Genomic DNA, 19,826 nt, shown 5'->3' on the forward strand with positions numbered 1-19,826 from the left:
ACGAAAGAAAATTATCTGTATATCATACGAGCAAATTGTATGTGGTATTTAATGGAAATCGTTCAGTATTATATTTATGCTTTTTGAAAAAGAGAGTTTGTAAGACATGGATATTTCGATGAGGTGCAAATATTTTGGGAAGGTGTGGATATTTAAGTGAGATACTTTACTGAGAACACGCTTTCTCGAGATGCAGACTATTTAGTGAGGCACGTATAAACATTTTGGTAGGATACAGATGATTTGGACACACATAAAGACATTAAGACAGTATGCAGACACATGTTTCTAAAATGACCAAATGGCGCTAACTCGTATATAGTTAAACCACACAGATGTTAATAAAGCTAAATAAAACCACAAAGGTGTTAATCAAGCTCAACTATTCAATAAGGAATAAAAACAAAACATTTTAATGAGAACAATGACCCAGTAATCAAAGTTTGTGTTTGGTATAATTACTCGCCTCTCCGTTATATTAAAGGTTATCTGACTATCGGGATCCCCACTGTCCGTCGACATGGCGTGGACTACATGGAGAAGACAATCTACTCTCTAATCACGCATTCAACAGCATCTCAGCAAATGACGATGGTGGTGATTATCTTCATGGTGGACAGGAACCAGACTTGGACAAAGATAAGGAGCAAGCAATTATCCGGAAAATACCCAAAATTCATACAGAATGGCTTCCTACAGATAGTTCATCAACATGATCAAAGTATTTACCCAGATTTCACCAAGCTCAAAAGAACGTTTAACGACTCGGCCGAGAGAGTAGCATGGCGGTCGAAACAGAACATTGATTACGCTTATCTCTTCTTGTACAGTGAAAATATTTCAAGATATTATCTCCATCTTGAGGATGACGTCATAGCAGCTGGTAATTATTATAATGACATAGTTAATTTCATAGGATCAAAATTCCATACACCTTGGTATTATCTCGAGTTTTCCCATATAGGATTTATTGGGAAACTGCTACGATCTTCTGACCTCTGTGACTTGTCAGATTACATGATGATGTTCTTTGCTGAACAGCCCTGTGACCTTCTACTTATCGCCTTAGGGAAAATCAAAACCCAGTCAAGGAGGATTTTACATCAAGATCAGTCTTCCAACACATTGGTGTTGTGTCATCATTAACGGGAAAGGTTCAAAAAATAACTGACCGTTACTTCAAAGACTCCAAATTAAGGCGCCATTCTCTAAAGAGATTCTATCATGTGAACCCCTCCGCCAATATCGTCACTGACATTGAAGTTTATTCGAATCATAAACCTGTGTATGCCTATGACTTATCAGATAATTATTTCTGTGGGGTCAGTCCTAAAAAGGGAAGATACTTCCGTGTCGTCTTCGATGCTCCTCAAAACATCAGCCATTTATACATACATTCTGGTACTGAAGGAAAGGAGTCCGACGCACTGCATGACGCCAATCTGTTAGTGTCAACGTCAGGCGAACCATGTAAACACCTAACACGTATCACAAACTTTACAAATGGGGTCGTGGACACCAAGAGTTCAAATATGTCACTTCCGGTAAATATAGACTGCATTGCTATTGAAATCACAGCAGACCACAATGGTTGGGTAATCATTAGAGAAATCGCCATATTCCTTCCGGGCGAAGTTGATACCCCGGAACCGAAAAGTACATCGCCGTCCCAAAAACTTGTCTACATGGTGATTGGAAAGCAAGAACGATCATTTAAGCCACATACCAGTCACGGCAAGTCAAACAACTTACTATCATTTCGACATTCTAGAGAGCACACTGCTTCTAACGATCTCGGTCAAAATAACGTACAGAGGTATAACGAAAGCAGAACATGGACATCCCCCATGTCGTACGAAAGTGATAACGTGAATTCTAGTAATTCAAGTGTCAAACATTTTGAAAGAGAGCGAGATGCAAAGCAATCGTCTGACATGAACCTCGAAGGAATCTCTGGTCATTATACCGTTAAACAACAATACGACAGCGCCCAACAAAAGGATGGTACTCAAATGAAATTTAATTCCACAGGATTGAATAAATTGTCCCGGAAAAAATTTCGCCAAGTCAATCCCCCAGCAACAATATATACACAAATAGAAACTTACTCTGACTATAAACCTGTATATGCATATGATTCATCTTCAGATTTATATTTCTGGGGAGTTTATCCGAAAAAAGACGATTATATTTTGATATTACTGAATTATCCGCAAAACATCAGTCGTATCTTCATCGACACCGGTTACGACGGAAAGGAATCCGACATCCTGCATAACGCTAGACTTTTAGTATCATCTAGGGCACCTGGCGAGGAAGAAAGGAGATGCCATAGTCTCGAAGATGTGGGAACTTTTCAAAACGGTGATATCGACACCAAAATTCCTAACACTTACACAAATATAGACTGTTTTGTGATTGAAATAACGGCTAATCAAAGAAACTGGGTCATCATCCGAGAGATTGCTGTATTCATGTCGGGAGAATCGGAGACAACACCACTGGATAATGACGTCAAATTTACACACACACGAAATGAAAGTAATGTAAACAATGAAGAACAGATTCTCGAAAGAGGTGAAACTTCAGATCTACATTCGAAGCTGTCGAATGGACCAGGTAAGGACAATGGTCTAGCTTTATTGTTGCCACAGCAGCGGAATTCAACACGAATTATCAACAGGAGTTCTTTACATCCTCATCAACCAAAAGAAGGTTTCCTACCGGACCTACTTCCAAATCGTCAACAAACTCAAAAAATCAATATACAAGATTGGAATATTACAGGAAATGTTTGATCACATAACAGGGACAATAATGTCGGGGGTGGAAGGAGCTTTTCAAAAAAAAACAAGCGACATAAAAGTATATATCAACAGACATCGGGCAGTAGAATCAACAAAACAGAAACCATACATTTACAACTAACAATCTCTTCGCGAATGATGCAACACGACACTAAGCTTAATGTTAATACGGTCATCGCTAGAAGGGGCAGTGTTAATGTGACTCCGTGGCAAACTGTTACTCCCAAAAGTGTTAAACATCCAGAAGAGATTAACAGAAATACAACCAGTGTTAAGCAGGTGTCAGAAAGGAGTAAGAAATTTAACTTTACTTTAGAACATCCTGATGAACAAAACAACGACGATATACAAATAAAGAGGGTTAAAAATAGAACGAAACCAAAGGGATTGAATATAATTTCAAAAAGGAAGTTTCATCATTACAATCGTGCAGCAACACTCTACACAGACATTGAAATATTTTCTGAATACTTGCCTGAATATGCCTATGTTCTCTCAGATAGATACTTCTGGGGGTGCTGCCCCAAACAAGCAGACTACTTTCTGATACTATTTCACTCCCGACAAAATATCAGCCATATTTTATAGATTCTGGTTCGACTCTTAGTATCAACCAGGGCGGCTAGCAAAGAAGCAAAACCTTGCCAAAACCTTGAAGGCGTAGCCAACTTTGTCAACGGAGACATTGACACCAAGGCATCAAATATCTCACTTCCGGTAAATATAGACTGCATTGTGACTGAGGTAACAGCCAATCAAAAGGATTGGCTCATTATTCGAGAGATCGCTGTATTTCTGTGGGGAGAGGAAATTATCAGAGAACCAGACAAAAATACTAGATCCCCATCATTTCAAAAGAATAGCATTGCGGAAAATCAAATTATAAAGCGAAAGAAAGGTGTGTAAAAACCACCAGTAGTTTCCCGCAGTGCAACTGTTAGAAATTCTGGATATCCTTTGTCCGAAAATAAAATCAAAGGACGTCAGCAGTTTCCAAAATTTATTACGGGAGGCAAGGACTATAATATTTTCAATCAGTTTAGAAGAGAACAGACGAAATGGGACTCCTTCAAAAAAGTGAGAAAAAAAAGGTTGATCATTCCTATTTTTAAGGAGCTGGAGTATTGAATATCAAAAATAAATGTGCGCATCATTTAGACTTCAATATGATCATTAGCAATGAATATACAAAAAATATCATTATCATCGACCATACATATCAATAACAACTGTGTACAAGAGACTTCAGTTGCCAAGTCTGACCGCAGGCCGATGGTTTTTCTCCGGTTACTCCGCATTTCCTCCACCTCCAAAACCTGACACGTCCTTAAATGACCCTGGCTGTGAACAGAACGTTAAACAAAAACAAACAAACAAAATTCGAAAGACAATCTATCTCCAGATACTCTTGCTAGGTTTCCTGACCTTGATATAATTTCCTTATTCATACTTAAATTTATTTCTCAGCAGAAGATATTCCAGTTTCTTAACTGCAATACAATAAGTAACCAAGTCACAGTTACCATTAAAGTACAATGTAACCGTTAATATTGTTTTCTAAACAATTGTGTGTAAGCACCAGTGTGGTTTTGGAAAACAAATATGGAGATAGGGCATTTTTGCCTTTTTCAGCAATTCCTCCTTTTTTTTAAACTGTTTTTGTTTATGAAAATATATTGAAATATTTCATAGAAACTGTGGTTTATATAAAGGCAGATATCTTAGTCCAAGCATTTGTGTTGGATATTAATTAAAACATAAGCGAAAATCTTAGAAAGTGTGTTACTCTATAAAAGCAATGTTATTCTGTAAAAGCAAAACAATTATATACCTCAATGAAAAGTAAGTAATTCATTAAAATCTGCATACATATGACATTGATGACTTATTACATTTAACAAGAGATCTCTGAGGGATCTAGAGGGGTCTTGGCGCCCACCATTAAATGGTCTGTATTGGTTCTCTGAACGATCTTCTCTCTAAATGTTGCTTCTGCCTTCTATTCCTCTTAATAACCTGATAACAAGAAGAGGTGGAACCTACATTTGATGCTTGAGAAACATCCTTTCAGTTCTTTTAATGAAAAATGGCTAACAAAATTTAATTATTTAAATTCAAGATGGCTGCCTGTCGGATATTTTGTTTTGGCTCAAATAAGAACCAGAGGGAACCTACTCATCACTTCGAGAAATACCCCTTCATTACTTTTCAACAAATAGCGATAACAAACATCACTTCTAAAAATCCAAGATGGTCGTATGTCAACCATTTTGTTTTCCTGCTAAAAAATCTAAAATAAATTGGCACAAGTAGGGACCAAGGGGAACCTATAAATGAAGATTATACCGACAGTACTCTCAGGAAATAGCGATAACATTCTTCATTTATAAAAATCCGCCGGTCGACCTTTTTTGTTTTTTTCTGATCGAATATCTAAAATTAATTGGCACAACTAGGGACCATGAGGAACCTTCACATAAAGTTTTAGGAATATCCCTCAAGTACTTTTTAAGAAATAGCGATAACAATGATTGTTTACGGACGGCCGGAGGAACGACAGACGGACAACGGACCAGAGTCGCAAGACGATTTGAATAGCTGATGATGATGGTTCTAAAAACCTACTGATGCTGCAAATTGTAAACAATTTTACACACATCAAGTTTCACTGTTGTAGTACTGTAAATTCTATGTAGACTAATGCGTAGACTATTCTTGAAATGTAGATTATTTTATATTTTAAAATGATTTGACTTCTCTGTATAGCATGGCTTAATTTACCGATTTGTTTGCATTTTCTTAATGTTATACATAATTTAACTTTTCTTAACCATACATCATTTTACACAAAACAATTTGACTTAACTGTTTAATTGATACATTTTACACGCACTACATCCAACATGACAATAAACATACAAGAAAAATATCACTACAATACCAAACCTCTACCACACTGGATATGATTAAAGGTATTTCAAGGAAAAAAATAGTCCGTCGTCAGTATTTTGTGTGAAACAACTATGAATAACAACACTGACAGCTAATTGCCAGAGATAAGCCGAATCTTCAACACATCATACACAGGGAACTCCATCAGATTGCACACAAAGTTTATCAATCACAATGTCCACAAACTCACAGCTTGGCAAGCTCATCCATATAGGCACCCAGCACTTTAACCTGAAAAACAGAAGTATAAAATTCTCACCCCTTGGATGTAGTTGACAATATCAATTTTCTCGTTCTGAGAGTGGGCACCATCGTCTGAACAACCAAATGGGAGCAGCATGACATTTTTCTGTGTAGCATCCTGGAAGGTCAAGGTCACTGGAATGCTGCCACCTTCACGGGTCAAGTCAGGCTCAACATCATACACTGGATATATACAAAACAAACTGACAATAGTCATAAATAACCCGGGCCAACACTTTGTCACAAACAACCCAACAGTGGCATAAATAACCCAACATTTTGTCATAAACAAACAAACAAACACTGTGTCACATACAACCCAACACTATGTCATAAACAACCAACAGTGGCATAATAACCCAACATTTTGTCATAAACACACAAACAATCCAACACTATGTCACAAACAACCCAACACTATGTCGTAAACAACCCAACAGTAGCATAAATAACCCAACATTTTGTCATAAACAACCCAACACTGTGTCACAAACAACCCAACACTATGTCATAAACAACCCAACACTATGTCATAAACAACCAAACACTGTGTCACAAACAACCCAACACTATGTCATAAACAACCCAACACCATGTCATAAACAACCAAACACTATGTCATAAACAACCAAATACTGTGTCACATACAGCGCAGCACTATGTCATAAATAACCCAACATTTTGTCATAAACAACCAAACACTGTGTCACAAACAACCCAACACTATGTCATAAACAACCAAACAGTGGCATAAATAACCCAACATTTTGTCATAAACAACCAAACAATTTGTCACAAACAACCCAAACCTATGTCACAAACTGTCCAGCACTTTGTCTCAAACAACGCAACACTGGCATAAACAACCCAACACCATGTCATAAATAACCCAAAACTATGTCGCAAAACAACCCAACACGACATTAAATTTATTGATTCAACTTGATAACCGTTTCTCCGAGAACTGGACAGTCATCTTGCACATGAATATCGTAGACACTCACTTTGACTTTAAATATCTTAACATCTGCTTTAATTTGACCTGACTTCTCTAATGAAGATCCCTAATTTTGGTCCCTATTATCACTGCCGATTTCCCAGAGAACAACACAATTGTATTATGTCCTAACATCACTGACGAGTTCCTAGAGAACAAAACAACTGTATGGTGTAAAACATCACTAACTAGTCCCAAAAGGACGACACAACGGTACATGGATGATGTACCTATTATCACTGACGAGTCCCGAAAGGACTGAACTATTGTATGGTGCCCTGACTAGTCCCAAAAGCACGAAACGGCTGTATGATGTCCCTAACATCATTGACGAGTTCCTAGAGAACCCAACAGTTTTGTGGTGTCCTAATATCATTGACGAGTCACCAAAGAACGAAACATATGTAAGCTTTCCCTAACATCACTGACGAGTCCCCTAAATGACGGAATAACTGTATGCGTCACTAGAATCCTTGTCGAATCCCGAAAAAAAAAGGGGAAAAAAATGTTTATTCGTGTGTTGGAGGATTTTATTTTTTTTTTTTTACAATCCATGGTACAATTTCTTTCCATCACACACTGATATATCAACACAAAAATTACGATATGATAAAAAAACAAAAGTTCTTCACCGTGTAAACTAACGAATTCCATTATTTTTAAATTCAATATATCTTGAGGAACAATACAACAATAGGTACCATCTTTTCGAAGGGCGATTTCTGTACGACACACGGAAGTCCGTGTGCACCTTTTGGGGCTATTTAAAACAAGTTCATATACAATTACAATCGTACGCTGTGAATAGTTTTTAATCAAGTGTATATATACGAGACTATTACAAGTCAGAAATGTTCATGGTTTTTTTAAATTAGAACAATGAGGTTTGTCAACGCTAGTCGTTTACGGGACAATTAAATGTATATTAAGACAAGTTTCTGTTACGTTTATTAGGTACACCGATTACGACGAACTACATTCTAGGTAAGTACGAAATATAACACGTATTTCTTTTGTTATTAATAGACTTTAAATTTAAGATTTGTGGAATTTAAAAACTTTTGATTTTGTCCTCAGACAAGCATATGTTGCTGATATCCAATCAATCTTTATACCTTCAGTTTGATATTTATAGCATTGTGGTCACTAGTAATTTTATTAAAAACAAAATCGAAATCAAGGGATGCTCTACTTGAGGAGTTTATATATCTTGAGACGTTGCTTTATATCGACAAGGACTAAATGACACCGTATTTCTACACTAGACAAATGTTATGTGATTGTTAAGACTTTGATCATGCAGATAGGTTATTGTTAGCGTGTAAAACAATCAAATACTGTATGTTTGATACACATGTTCCATGACCCAGATCAAACAATACCCAATCAGCTGACACATCTCAACGCAGTACTGAGTCCTGCCAAACATTGTGTATACACATACCCTCTATCACAATCTAACTTACCAACATTTATTCTGTATCTTATAACACACGTGAATGAAGGATTATCAATTACATTATTATGTAAAGTAATACATATACCCTTGAAATATCTCATCAAGTGATGCTTGGATAAATGTAGTGTACTGCCGCTCAACGAAACAAGAGTCGAAGGTAAGATACTAATGTACGACACCAAATATAATGTCGAGGGTAGAATACTAATGTACGACACCAAATATAATGTCGAGGGTAGGATACTAATGTACGACACCAAATATAATGTCGAGGGTAGGATACTAATGTACGATACCAAATATAATGTCGGAGGTAAGATACTAATGTACGACACCAAATATAATGTCGAGGGTAGGATACTAATGTACGATACCAAATATAATGTGGAAGGTAAGATACTAATGTACGACACCAAATAGAATGCCGAAGGTAAGATACTAATGTCCGACACCAAATAGAATATCGAAAGTAAGATACTAATTAACGACACCATATAGAATGTACGACACCAAATGTAATGTCGAGGGTAAGATACTGATGTACGACACCAAATAGAATGTCGAGGGTAAGATACTAATGTACGACACAAAATAGAATGCCGAAGGTAAGATATTAATGTACGACACCAAATATAATGTCGAAGGTAAGATACTGTTGTACGACACCTAATAGAGTGTCGAGGGTAAGATACTGATGTACGACACCTAATAGAATGTCGAAGGTAAGATACTAATGTACGACACCAAATATAATGTCGAAGGTAAGATACTGATGAACGACACCAAATATAATGTCGAGGGTAAGATACTGATGTACGACACCAAATATAATGTCGAAGGTAAGATACTAATATACGACACCAAATATAATGTCGAAGGTAAGATACTCTTGTACGACACCTAATAGAATGTCGAAGGTAAGATACTCTTGTACGACACCAAATATAATGTCGAAGGTAATGTTCTTATGTACGACACCAAATATAATGTCGAAGGTAAGATTCTTATGTACGACACCAAATATAATGTCGAATGTAAGCTTATAACGTAGTACATGATATAAAGTGTCGAAGGTAAGCTGCCAACGTACTACACGAAATGGATTGAGGTTGATAACACCTGTATACAAGTAATTGGAGCGGGTGAAGGTTTGTTTCACGTCAGTGAATTTACACAGTAACAAATATACAATGTATAGACCTCGTTGATTGTTGTCAATAGTTTACCCCCAATATAACCTTACAGAGAAACACAAACTATAACGGGATATCAGAAGTTTTATCACAAATTCAATTAAACGACTGATAGTTAATTTGGTTCTATAAGGTTCCAAAATCATTATCCTAATTATCCTAAAGAAACCTTTAAATCAAATCATCGACGGGATATTATCAACATATAAGATTGAATTGCAACACGCACAATAATCACATCATCCATTTTCCCGTCAAGACTCCCGACAAATCAACATTAACCATGTAACATGGGAAATGCTTATATTTTGTCTGAGGACAAAGGATTGAAACTAGTTCTGGGTTAACGTTGAAAGGATTTTTTTGAAAAATAATTAAAAAAAAAGATGTACCTATTGTTTAATAACACTTGAGTTGATATGTAAATTAGCAGTTACTAAGATATATTATAATAAAGAAATGTATGATTATTCCATCCAGGCTCAAAACATGGCTATGTTTTTTTTGTCTTCATAACAGCGACATACACATTGTGTGTTTGGTATCCCCATACATATACTACTGCAGTGATCAAACGAGGATATGAAGTGGTATATAAAGCAGAAGACCTTGGGCTGGATAGCATTGCTGACTGGCTTGGTGCTCTGGGTACAACTAAACCGCTGGTCATGTGTCACAGAGACTGTGGGACAAGGTTCCTCTATTTGGGATAAGGTTACTTGGACCTCGGAATCTGTAGCGTACATCACAAATCGTACCAAAAGGATCTCGGAAACATTTCTCTACATGGGGGATCGGGTTACAAAGAGTCCGACACCCATAAACGGTTAGTAAAATATCAAAACAGACAAGCAGAATATTTCAAGTAATGCAATATTTGTTATATAAAGAAAACCACTCCTCCCCCGTCCGCCACTCTCCCGGCCAGACTATAACCTGTCATTTGAATGATAAGAGTATTTTCACCATTTTCCGATAAAATAATGCGATAAAAATACTTATTGATAAAACATTTTTATTCTACAACATAGCACATATTGAGTAAATGTAGTACCGCTGGATTTATCAATATTGTGTTACTTCAATGTAATATAAGATGTACACCATAACATCTGAAACTTTTGTTATCTTAAGTGAACAGAGGCACATATTCAAGCGCACAATGTCAATCAGGTCGAATCCATACCAAAATGAATAAACGAAAAAATGCTAATTGTCATTAGTTGGTAAAATACTTGATTGTGGAACGCTAATGATTTTCTACGGTCATGTAATATATTGTTATTATGTTATATTGCATGTGTCATCTTGGGCCGTCACAGAGTCAGCTTCACGCCGACTTCCAAAATTTCCAAAAGAACCAGAGTCAGAGTCGGACACGGTGAGTTACATCAGAGTCCATACATCACCAACAGAGTCAGAGTCAGATACGGTGAGTTATATCAGACTTCATACATCACCAACAGAGTCAGAGTCAGATACGGTGAGTTACATCAGACTTCATACATCACCAACAGAGTCAGAGTCGGACACGGTGAGTTACATCAGACTTCATACATCACCAACAGAGTCAGAGTCAGATACGGTGAGTTATATCAGACGTCATACATCACCAACAGAATCGGACACGGTGAGTTACATCAGACTTCACATGGAGGGTCAAGCAAAATGGGCTATATACATATGTGGATGATATTGAGGGGTTTCCAGTTGAATATATTGTTTCAATAGTTTTGGTTTATTTTGTTTAACGTCCTATTAACAGCTAAGGTCATTTAAGGACGGCCTCCCGTGCGTGCGACATGCATGCGTGTGGCGAGTGCGTATGTGTGTTATGGGAGGCTGCGGTATGGTCGTGTCAAGTCTCCTTGTGATAGGCCGGAAATTTTGCCGATTTATAGTGCTACCTTACTGAAGCATACTGTCGAAGACACCCAGCAGCACACTGTACACTTCATCAATAGTCAAAGCGTGTAATACCGTATAGTTGCACAAATAAAAGATACATTTCTATCACTATACAAACTTCATTTTGCAGGTGGAAGTCAGAGGCAGATTGAGAGTTAATCGTAGAAAAGCCCTTCTGTATGGAGAGCCAAGAACACATAAAAGTAAGTATAGATATATAAAATGTCCACCATGTCGATTTCAAAACCTAGTATATGGATAGGATATCAATGGTTTCCCATTGCAAATTATAAGATTTTCACAAATATGACAGAATTTAGGAGATGATTTAGCGAAAACACACTTTCTCGAGATACAGAAATTATGAAATTATGAAATTATGAAAAAGTGCGAAGTACAAATAATATGGTGGGGTACCGATAATTTTGAGATATATATATATACATTTCGGTAAGACAGTTAGATAAACTTGTTTTTAGACATAATGCAGACAAATATGTTTAAACAATAACCTAATGGCAGTATTTCGAATATCCTAAACGAAGTCCATTGAAAGATGAAACAGCTTATACAGCATTGGCTGTCATTTAATTCATACATATATGTGTGCAGTGTGAAAACTCATTTTTCCAACCCAAAACGTAATTGAACTATGTGTGTATGGAATGTTGATGGGACACAAAACTCTGAGAAGTGATAACAAGTAAACGGACGGACGGACGGGCTCCTCGGAGGAAACAACATTACGTCATTGTCCAAAACACAATGTATATGTACTGCAGTGTTGGCAAGTAACGATTAACGACGTAATAACGACACATTAAAACCACATAGATGTAGTTAAACCACAAATATGTAGTAAAATCACATAGGTGTAGTAAAACCACATAGGTGTAGTTAAACTACATAGATGTAGTTAAACCGCATATGTTAATAAAGCTTAGTCAAACCACATTATAGATGTTAGTAAAACTCAATATTCAATAGGAAATTATATGGAATGAACGGAAAAATTTTGATATGAACAATGACCCAGTAAGTTTGTGTTTGGTATAATTACTCGCCTCTCCGTTATATTAAAGGTTTTCTGACTATCGGGATCCCCACTGTCCGTCGACATGGCGTGGACTACCTTGAGAAGACAATCTACTCTCTAATTACGCATTCAACAGCATCTCAGCAAATGTCGATGGTGGTGATTATCTTCATGGCGGACAGGAACCAAACTTGGACAAAGATAAGGAGCAAACAATTATCCGGAAAATACCCCAGATTTATACAGAATGGATTCCTTCAGATTGTTCATCCACACGATCAAAGTATTTACCCAGATTTCACCAAGCTCAAAAGAACGTTTAACGACTCGGCCGAGAGAGTAGCATGGCGGTCGAAACAGAACATTGATTACGCTTATCTCTTCTTGTACAGTGAAAATATTTCAAGATATTATCTCCATCTTGAGGATGACGTCATAGCAGCTAGTAATTATTATAATATCATAGGTAATTTCATAGGATCGAAATTCCATACACCTTGGTATTATCTAGAGTTTTCCCGTATAGGATTTATTGGGAAACTGCTACGATCTTCTGACCTCTGTGACTTGTCAGATTACATGATGATGTTCTTTGCTGAACAGCCCTGTGACCTTCTACTTATTGCCTTAGGTAAAATCAAAACGCAGTCGAGGATAACTATATCCAGATCAGTCTTCCAACACATTGGTGTTGTGTCATCATTAACGGGAAAGGTACAAAAAATAACCGACAGTTACTTCAAAGACTCGTTTAATTCCAACTTAAAGCACCATTCTCAAAAGAGACAATATCATGTGAACCCCTCCGCCAATATCATCACTGACATTGAAGTTTATTCGAATCATAAACCAGTGTATGCCTATGACTTATCAGATCATTATTTCTGGGGGGTCAGTCCTACAAAGGGAAGATACTTCCGTGTCGTCTTCGGTGCTCCTCAAAACATCAGCCATTTATACATACACTCTGGTATCAAAGGAAAGGAGTATGACATAGTGCATGAGGCCAATCTGTTAGTATCAACGTCTGGTGACAGACGAGAACCATGTAATCACATGACACTTATAACAAACTTTACCAATGGGAACGTGGACACCAAGAATTCAAATATTTCACTTCCGTTAAATATAAGCTGCGTTGCTATTGGGATCACAGCAGACCACAAAGGATGGATAATTATTAAAGAGATCGCCATATTCCTTCTGGGCGAAGTTGAAACCCCGGAATCAAAGAGTAACTCAACGTCCGAAAAGCCCAGCACGCAAAACCTGGCGAGTGGGATGCATGAACGACCATTTAAGCCACATACCAGTCTGGGAAAGTCAAACAACTCACTGTCATTTCGACATTCTAGAGAAAACACTGTTTCTAATGATCTCGGTCAAAATAATGTACAGAGGTATAACGAGAGCAGAACATGGACATCCCCCATGTCGTACGAAAGTGATAACGTGAATTCTAGTAATAATTCAAGTGTCAAACATTTTGAAAGAGAGCGAGATACAAAGCAATCGTCTGGCTTGAACAATGAAGAAATGTCTAGTCAGTAAGCGTCAAACAACATTACAACAGCGTCCAACAAATGGACGCTACTCAGATAGGTTTTACTTCCACCGGAATTGATAAGTTTTCGCCAAGTCGATCCCCCAACAACAATATAGAAATAAATAGAACTTTACTTTGTAATGACTGTAAACCTGTATATGCATATTATTCATCTTTAGAATTATATTGCTGGTGAGTTTATCCGAAAACAGGCAACATTTCTTGATGTTACTGAATTCTCTGCAAAGTATTAGCCGTATCTTCATCGACATCGGTTAAGATGGAAATGAATCCAACATTCTGTAAAAAGCTAGACTTACAGTATCATCTAGGGCACCTGGCGTTGGAGAAAGGAAATGAAAAAGGCTCAAAGAAATTGGCAACCTTTCAAATTTGTGATATCGATACCAAAATTCCTAAAACTTGCACAAACATAGACTGTTTTGTTGAAATAACGCCTGATCAAAAGAACTGTGTCATCATCCGAGTGATTGCAGTATTCCTGCCTGGTGATTTGGAGACAAATGGACAACGACGTCAAATTTCATCAAACACGAAATGAAAGTAGTAGTGTTTGAATATAGATACTAAAAAGAAATGAAACTTCAAATCTACCTTCGAAGCTGTCAAATGGACCAGCTTAGGACACTGGTCTAGTTTAATTGTCGCCACAGCAGTAGTATCCATCACGACTTACTAACCGAAAGAAGTTTCCCTATTGGACTTGCCCCCGAATCGTCAACAAACTCAGAAAATTAATATACAGTGTACAAGATTGGAATATTACAGAAAATGATGTATCAAGCGACATGGGCAACAATGTCAGAGGTGGAAGGAACATTTCAAAGAACATTTAGAACCAACGATATTTTCGCGAACGATACATCACGACACTAAGCATTAAACGCCACACTGTCAGAAGTGTTAAACGGTTTCCTTATATTTGAGCAATTTGCATGAGACACCAGAATGTTTAGATTTGGGAAGTTTGGTACTCGTGTGGCGAGAGAGAGCCCCTCTGTGTGGAGACATGATTTATATTAAAGGCTGATCCCAAGGCCCCAACCTTGGCAGCCTTCCAGTTTTTACTTGTCTGGGTAATGAAGTGGTTTTTATTTATTTGTTATTATTATTTTTATTTAAACAAGAGATCCCAGAGGGATCTTTTCGCCCACCATTGAATGATCTTCATAGGTTCCATGTCAGATTGATCTTTTCTCTACTTTTCCCTTCATTTTACTAATCTGTGCAAATTGAGACATCCCTCCAGTAATTTTCAAACAAGGGAATCCTAGCTATATAAGAAATTTGAGATTTAACGATAATGGCTGTTTGTTTGCCAGGTTGTTTTCAGGACAGACTGGTCCAAAAATGCAATACATGGGACCAAGGGGAACCTACTTATGAAATTTGAGAAAGATCCATTCAGTACTTTGAGAAATAGAGATAACAAACTTCAATTGTCAAAATCCAAGATGGCGGTCTGTCGGCCATATTGTTTTCCAATTGATCTCAAAATGCAATAAGCATAACGAGGCACCAAGGGGAACCTCCAAAGAAATCCATTCAGTACTTTCTCAGAAATAGTGATAACAAACTTCAATTGTCAAAATCCAAGATGGCTGCCTGTCGACCATGTTGTTTTCTGATTGGTCTCAAAACGCAATATGCATAACTAGGCACCAAGGGAAACCTACATATGAAATTTCAGAAAGATCCATTCAGTACTTTCTCAGAAATAGTGATAACAAACTTCAATTGTCAAAATTCAAGATGGCTGCCTGTCAGCCATGTTGTTTTCTGATTGGTCTCAACACGCAATATGCATAACTAGGCACCAAGGGAAACTTACATATGAAATTTGAGAAAGATCCCTTAAATACTTTCTCAGAAATAGTGATAACAAACTTCAATTGTCAAAATCCAAGATGGCTGCCTGTCGGCCATGTTGTTTTCAGATTGGTCTCAACACGCAATATGCATAACTAGACACCAAGGGAAACCTACATATGAAATTTCAGAAAGATCAATTCAGTACATTCTCAGAAATAGCGATAACAAACTTCAATTGTCAAAATCAAAGATGGCTGCCTGACGGCCATGTTGTTTTCGGATTGGTCTCAAAACGCAATATGCATAACCAGGCACCAAGGGAAACCTACATATGAAATTTCAGAAAGATCCATTCAGTACTTTCTCAGAAATAGTGATAACAAACTTCGATTGTCAAAATCAAAGATGGCTGCCTGTCGGCCATGTTGTTTTTGGATTGGTCTCAAAACGCAATATGCATAACTAAGCACCAAGGGGAACCTACATATGAAATTTGAGAAAGATCCCTTCAGTACTTTCTCAGAAATAGTGATAACAAACTTCAATTGTCAAAATCCAAGATGGCTGCCTGTCGGCCATGTTGTTTTCCGATTGGTCTCAAAACGCAATATGCATAACTAGGCACCAAGGGGAACCTTCATATGAAATTTAAGAAAGATCCCTTCAGTACTTTCTCAGAAATAGGGATAACAAACTTCAATTGTCAAAATCCAAGATGGCTGCCTGTCGGCCATGTTGTTTTCAGATTGGTCTCAAAACGCAATATGCATAACTAGGCACCAAGGGGAACCTACATATGAAATTTGAGAAAGATCCCTTCAGCACTTTCTGAGAAATAGCGATAACAAGAATTGTTTACGGACGGAGGGACGGACGGAGGGACGGACGACGGACCACGGACGCAGGGCGATTTGAATAGCCCACCATCTGATGATGGTGGGCTAAAAATGAAATAAAACAAGAGATCCCAGAGGGATCTTGGCGCCCACCATTGAATGATCTTTATAGGTTCCATGTCAGATTGATCTTTTCTCTACTTTTCCCTTCCTCTAAGTCTTACTAATCTGTGTAAATTCAGAAACAGCCCTCTAGTACTTTTCAAACAAGGGCAACCTATATATAAAATTTAAGATTTAGCGATAATGGCTGTCTGTCGGCCATGTTGTTTTCGGATTGGTCCCAAAATGCAACACCAGGGACCAAGGGGAACCTACGTATGAAATTTGAGAAAGATCCTTTCAGTACCTTCTGTAAAATAGCGATAACAAACTTCAATTGTCAAAATACAAGATGGCTGCCTGTCGGCCAGGTTGTTTTCTGACTGGTCTCAAAATGCAATATGCATAACTAGGCACCGAGGGAAACCTACATATGAAGTTTGAGAACGATCCCTTCATTACTTTCTGAGAAATAGCGATAACAAACTTCAATTGTCAAAATCCAAGATGGCTGCCTGTCGATCCCTTCTGTACTTTCTGAGAAATAGCAATAACAAACTTCAATTGTCAAAATCCAAGATGGCTGCCTGTCGGCCATGTTGTTTTCCGATTGGTCCCAAAATGCAATATGCATAACTAGACACCAAGGGGATGCTACATATGAAATGTGAGAAAGATCTCGTCAGTGCATTCTGAGAAATAGCGATAACAAACTTCAATTGTCAAAATCCAAGATGGCTGCCTGTCGGCCATGTTGTTTTCCGATTGGTCCCAAAATGCGATATGCATAACTAGGCACCAAGGGGAACCTACATATGAAATTTGAGAAAGATCCCTTCAGTACTTTCTGAGAAATAGCGATAACAAACTTCAATTGTCAAAATCCAAGATGGCTGCCTGTCGGCCATGTTGTTTTCAGATTGGTCTCAAAATGCAATATGCATAACTAGACACCAAGGTGAACCTACATCTGAAATTTGAGAAAGATCCCTTCAGTACTTTCTGAGAAATAGCGATAACAAACTTCAATTGTCAAAATCCAAGATGGCTGCCTGTCGGCCATGTTGTTTTCCGATAGGTCTCAAAATGCGATATGCATAACTAGGTACCAAGGTGAACCTACATATGAAATTTGAGAAAGATCCCTTCAGCACTTTCTGAGAAATAGCGATAACAAACTTCAATTGTCAAAATCCAAGATGGCTGCCTGTCGGCCATGTTGTTTTCAGATTGGTCTCAAAATGCAATATGCATAACTAAACACCAAGGGGAACCTACATCTGAAATTTGAGAAAGATCCCTTCAGTACTTTCTGAGAAATAGCGATAACAAACTTCAATTGTCAAAATCCAAGATGGCTGCCTGTCGGCCATGTTGTTTTCCGATAGGTCTCAAAATGCGATATGCATAACTAGGTACCAAGGTGAACCTACATATGAAATTTGAGAAAGATCCCTTCAGCACTTTCTGAGAAATAGCGATAACAAGAATTGTTTACGGACGGACGGACGGAGTGACGGACGGATGGAGGGACGGACGGACGGACGGACGGAGGGACGGACGGACGGACGACGGACCACGGACGCAGGGCGATTTGAATAGCCCACCATCTGATGATGGTGGGCTAAAAAGTTAAGCATCCAGAAGTGATCAACACAAAAACCAGCGTTAAACAAGTATCAGAAAGGAATATCTTTAGAACATTTTGATGAAAAAATAACGACCATGAACAAAAGGGGCTTAAGAATAGAACGAAACCAAAGGGATTAAATATATTTTCAAAATGAGGATTCATAATTACAATCCTGTAGCACCTATCACCTCAGAAATTGAAACATACTTCACTGAATATGCCTATTTTCTCTCAGATAAAAACTTTTGGGGTGCTGCCCCAAACAAGGAGACTACTTTCTTATATTAATTTACTTTCCACTAAGTATCAGCCATATTTTTATAGATTCTGGTCATTTGGCAAGGCAATCCGACATGTTACAAAGCGCTCGACTCTTAGTATCAACCGGGGCGGCTAGCAAGGAAGCAAAACCTTGCCAAAACCTTGAAGGCGTAGCCAACGTTGACAACGGAGACATTGACACCAAGGCATCAAATATCTCACAGTAAATATAGACTGCATTGTGGTTGAGGTAACAGCCAATCAAAAGGATTGCTTCATTATTTGAGAGATCGCTGTATTTTTGTATGGAAAAAAATATCACAGAACCGGACAAAATATTAGATCCTCGTCAAGCAAAGTTCAAGCTCACCGAATGCTTAACAAGAGATCCCAGAGGGATCTTGGCGCCCACCATTGAATGATCTTCATAGGTTCTATGTCAGATTGATCTTTTCTCTACTTTTACCTTACTTTAAGTATTACTAATCTGTAAATTCAGAATCAGCCCTCTAGTACTTTTCAAACAAGGGGAACCTATATATAAAATTTAAGATTTAGCGATAATGGCTGTCTGTCGGCCATGCTGTTTTCCGATTGGTCCCAAAATGCAATACCAGGGACCAAGGGGAACCTACATATGAAATTTGAGAAAGATCCCTTCAGTACCTTCTGTAAAATAGCGATAACAAACTTCAATTGTCAAAATACAAGATGGCTGCCTGTCGGCCATGTTGTTTTCTGACTCAAAATCAAATATGCATAACTAGGGACCGAGGGCAACCTACAAATGAAATTTCAGAAAGATCCTTTTAGCAATATCATGAGAAATAGCCATAACAAACTTCAATTGTCAAAATGCAAGATGGCTGCCTGTCGCCCATGTTGTTTTCCGATCGGTCCCGAAATGCAATATGCATAACTAGGCACCAAGAGGAACCTATATATGAAATTTGAGAAAGATCCCTTCGGTGCTTTCTGTGAAATAGCAATAACAAACTTCAATTGCCAAAATCCAAGATG

The 19,826-nt window shown here is 37.8% G+C and overlaps 2 protein-coding genes across 2 annotated transcripts; both read left to right on the plus strand.

Annotated features, from left to right (window-relative positions):
* The first annotated feature begins 534 nt into the window (after nucleotides 1–534).
* LOC117336523 lies at nucleotides 535–2,805 on the plus strand. Its single transcript, XM_033897135.1, has 2 exons — nucleotides 535–1,135; nucleotides 1,306–2,805. The coding sequence occupies exons 1-2, from the start codon at nucleotides 535–537 to the stop codon at nucleotides 2,796–2,798; spliced, it is 2,094 nt and encodes a 697-aa protein (XP_033753026.1). The 3' UTR covers nucleotides 2,799–2,805.
* Nucleotides 2,806–9,171: 6,366 nt separating this feature from the next.
* Nucleotides 9,172–15,162, plus strand: LOC117336524 (alpha-1,6-mannosyl-glycoprotein 4-beta-N-acetylglucosaminyltransferase-like). Its single transcript, XM_033897136.1, has 3 exons — nucleotides 9,172–9,180; nucleotides 11,690–11,762; nucleotides 12,600–15,162. The coding sequence occupies exons 1-3, from the start codon at nucleotides 9,172–9,174 to the stop codon at nucleotides 14,144–14,146; spliced, it is 1,629 nt and encodes a 542-aa protein (XP_033753027.1). The 3' UTR covers nucleotides 14,147–15,162.
* The last annotated feature ends 4,664 nt before the right edge of the window (nucleotides 15,163–19,826 follow it).

This window comes from Pecten maximus, chromosome 10 (assembly GCF_902652985.1).
Source record: "Pecten maximus chromosome 10, xPecMax1.1, whole genome shotgun sequence".
Classification (NCBI taxonomy): domain Eukaryota; kingdom Metazoa; phylum Mollusca; class Bivalvia; order Pectinida; family Pectinidae; genus Pecten; species Pecten maximus.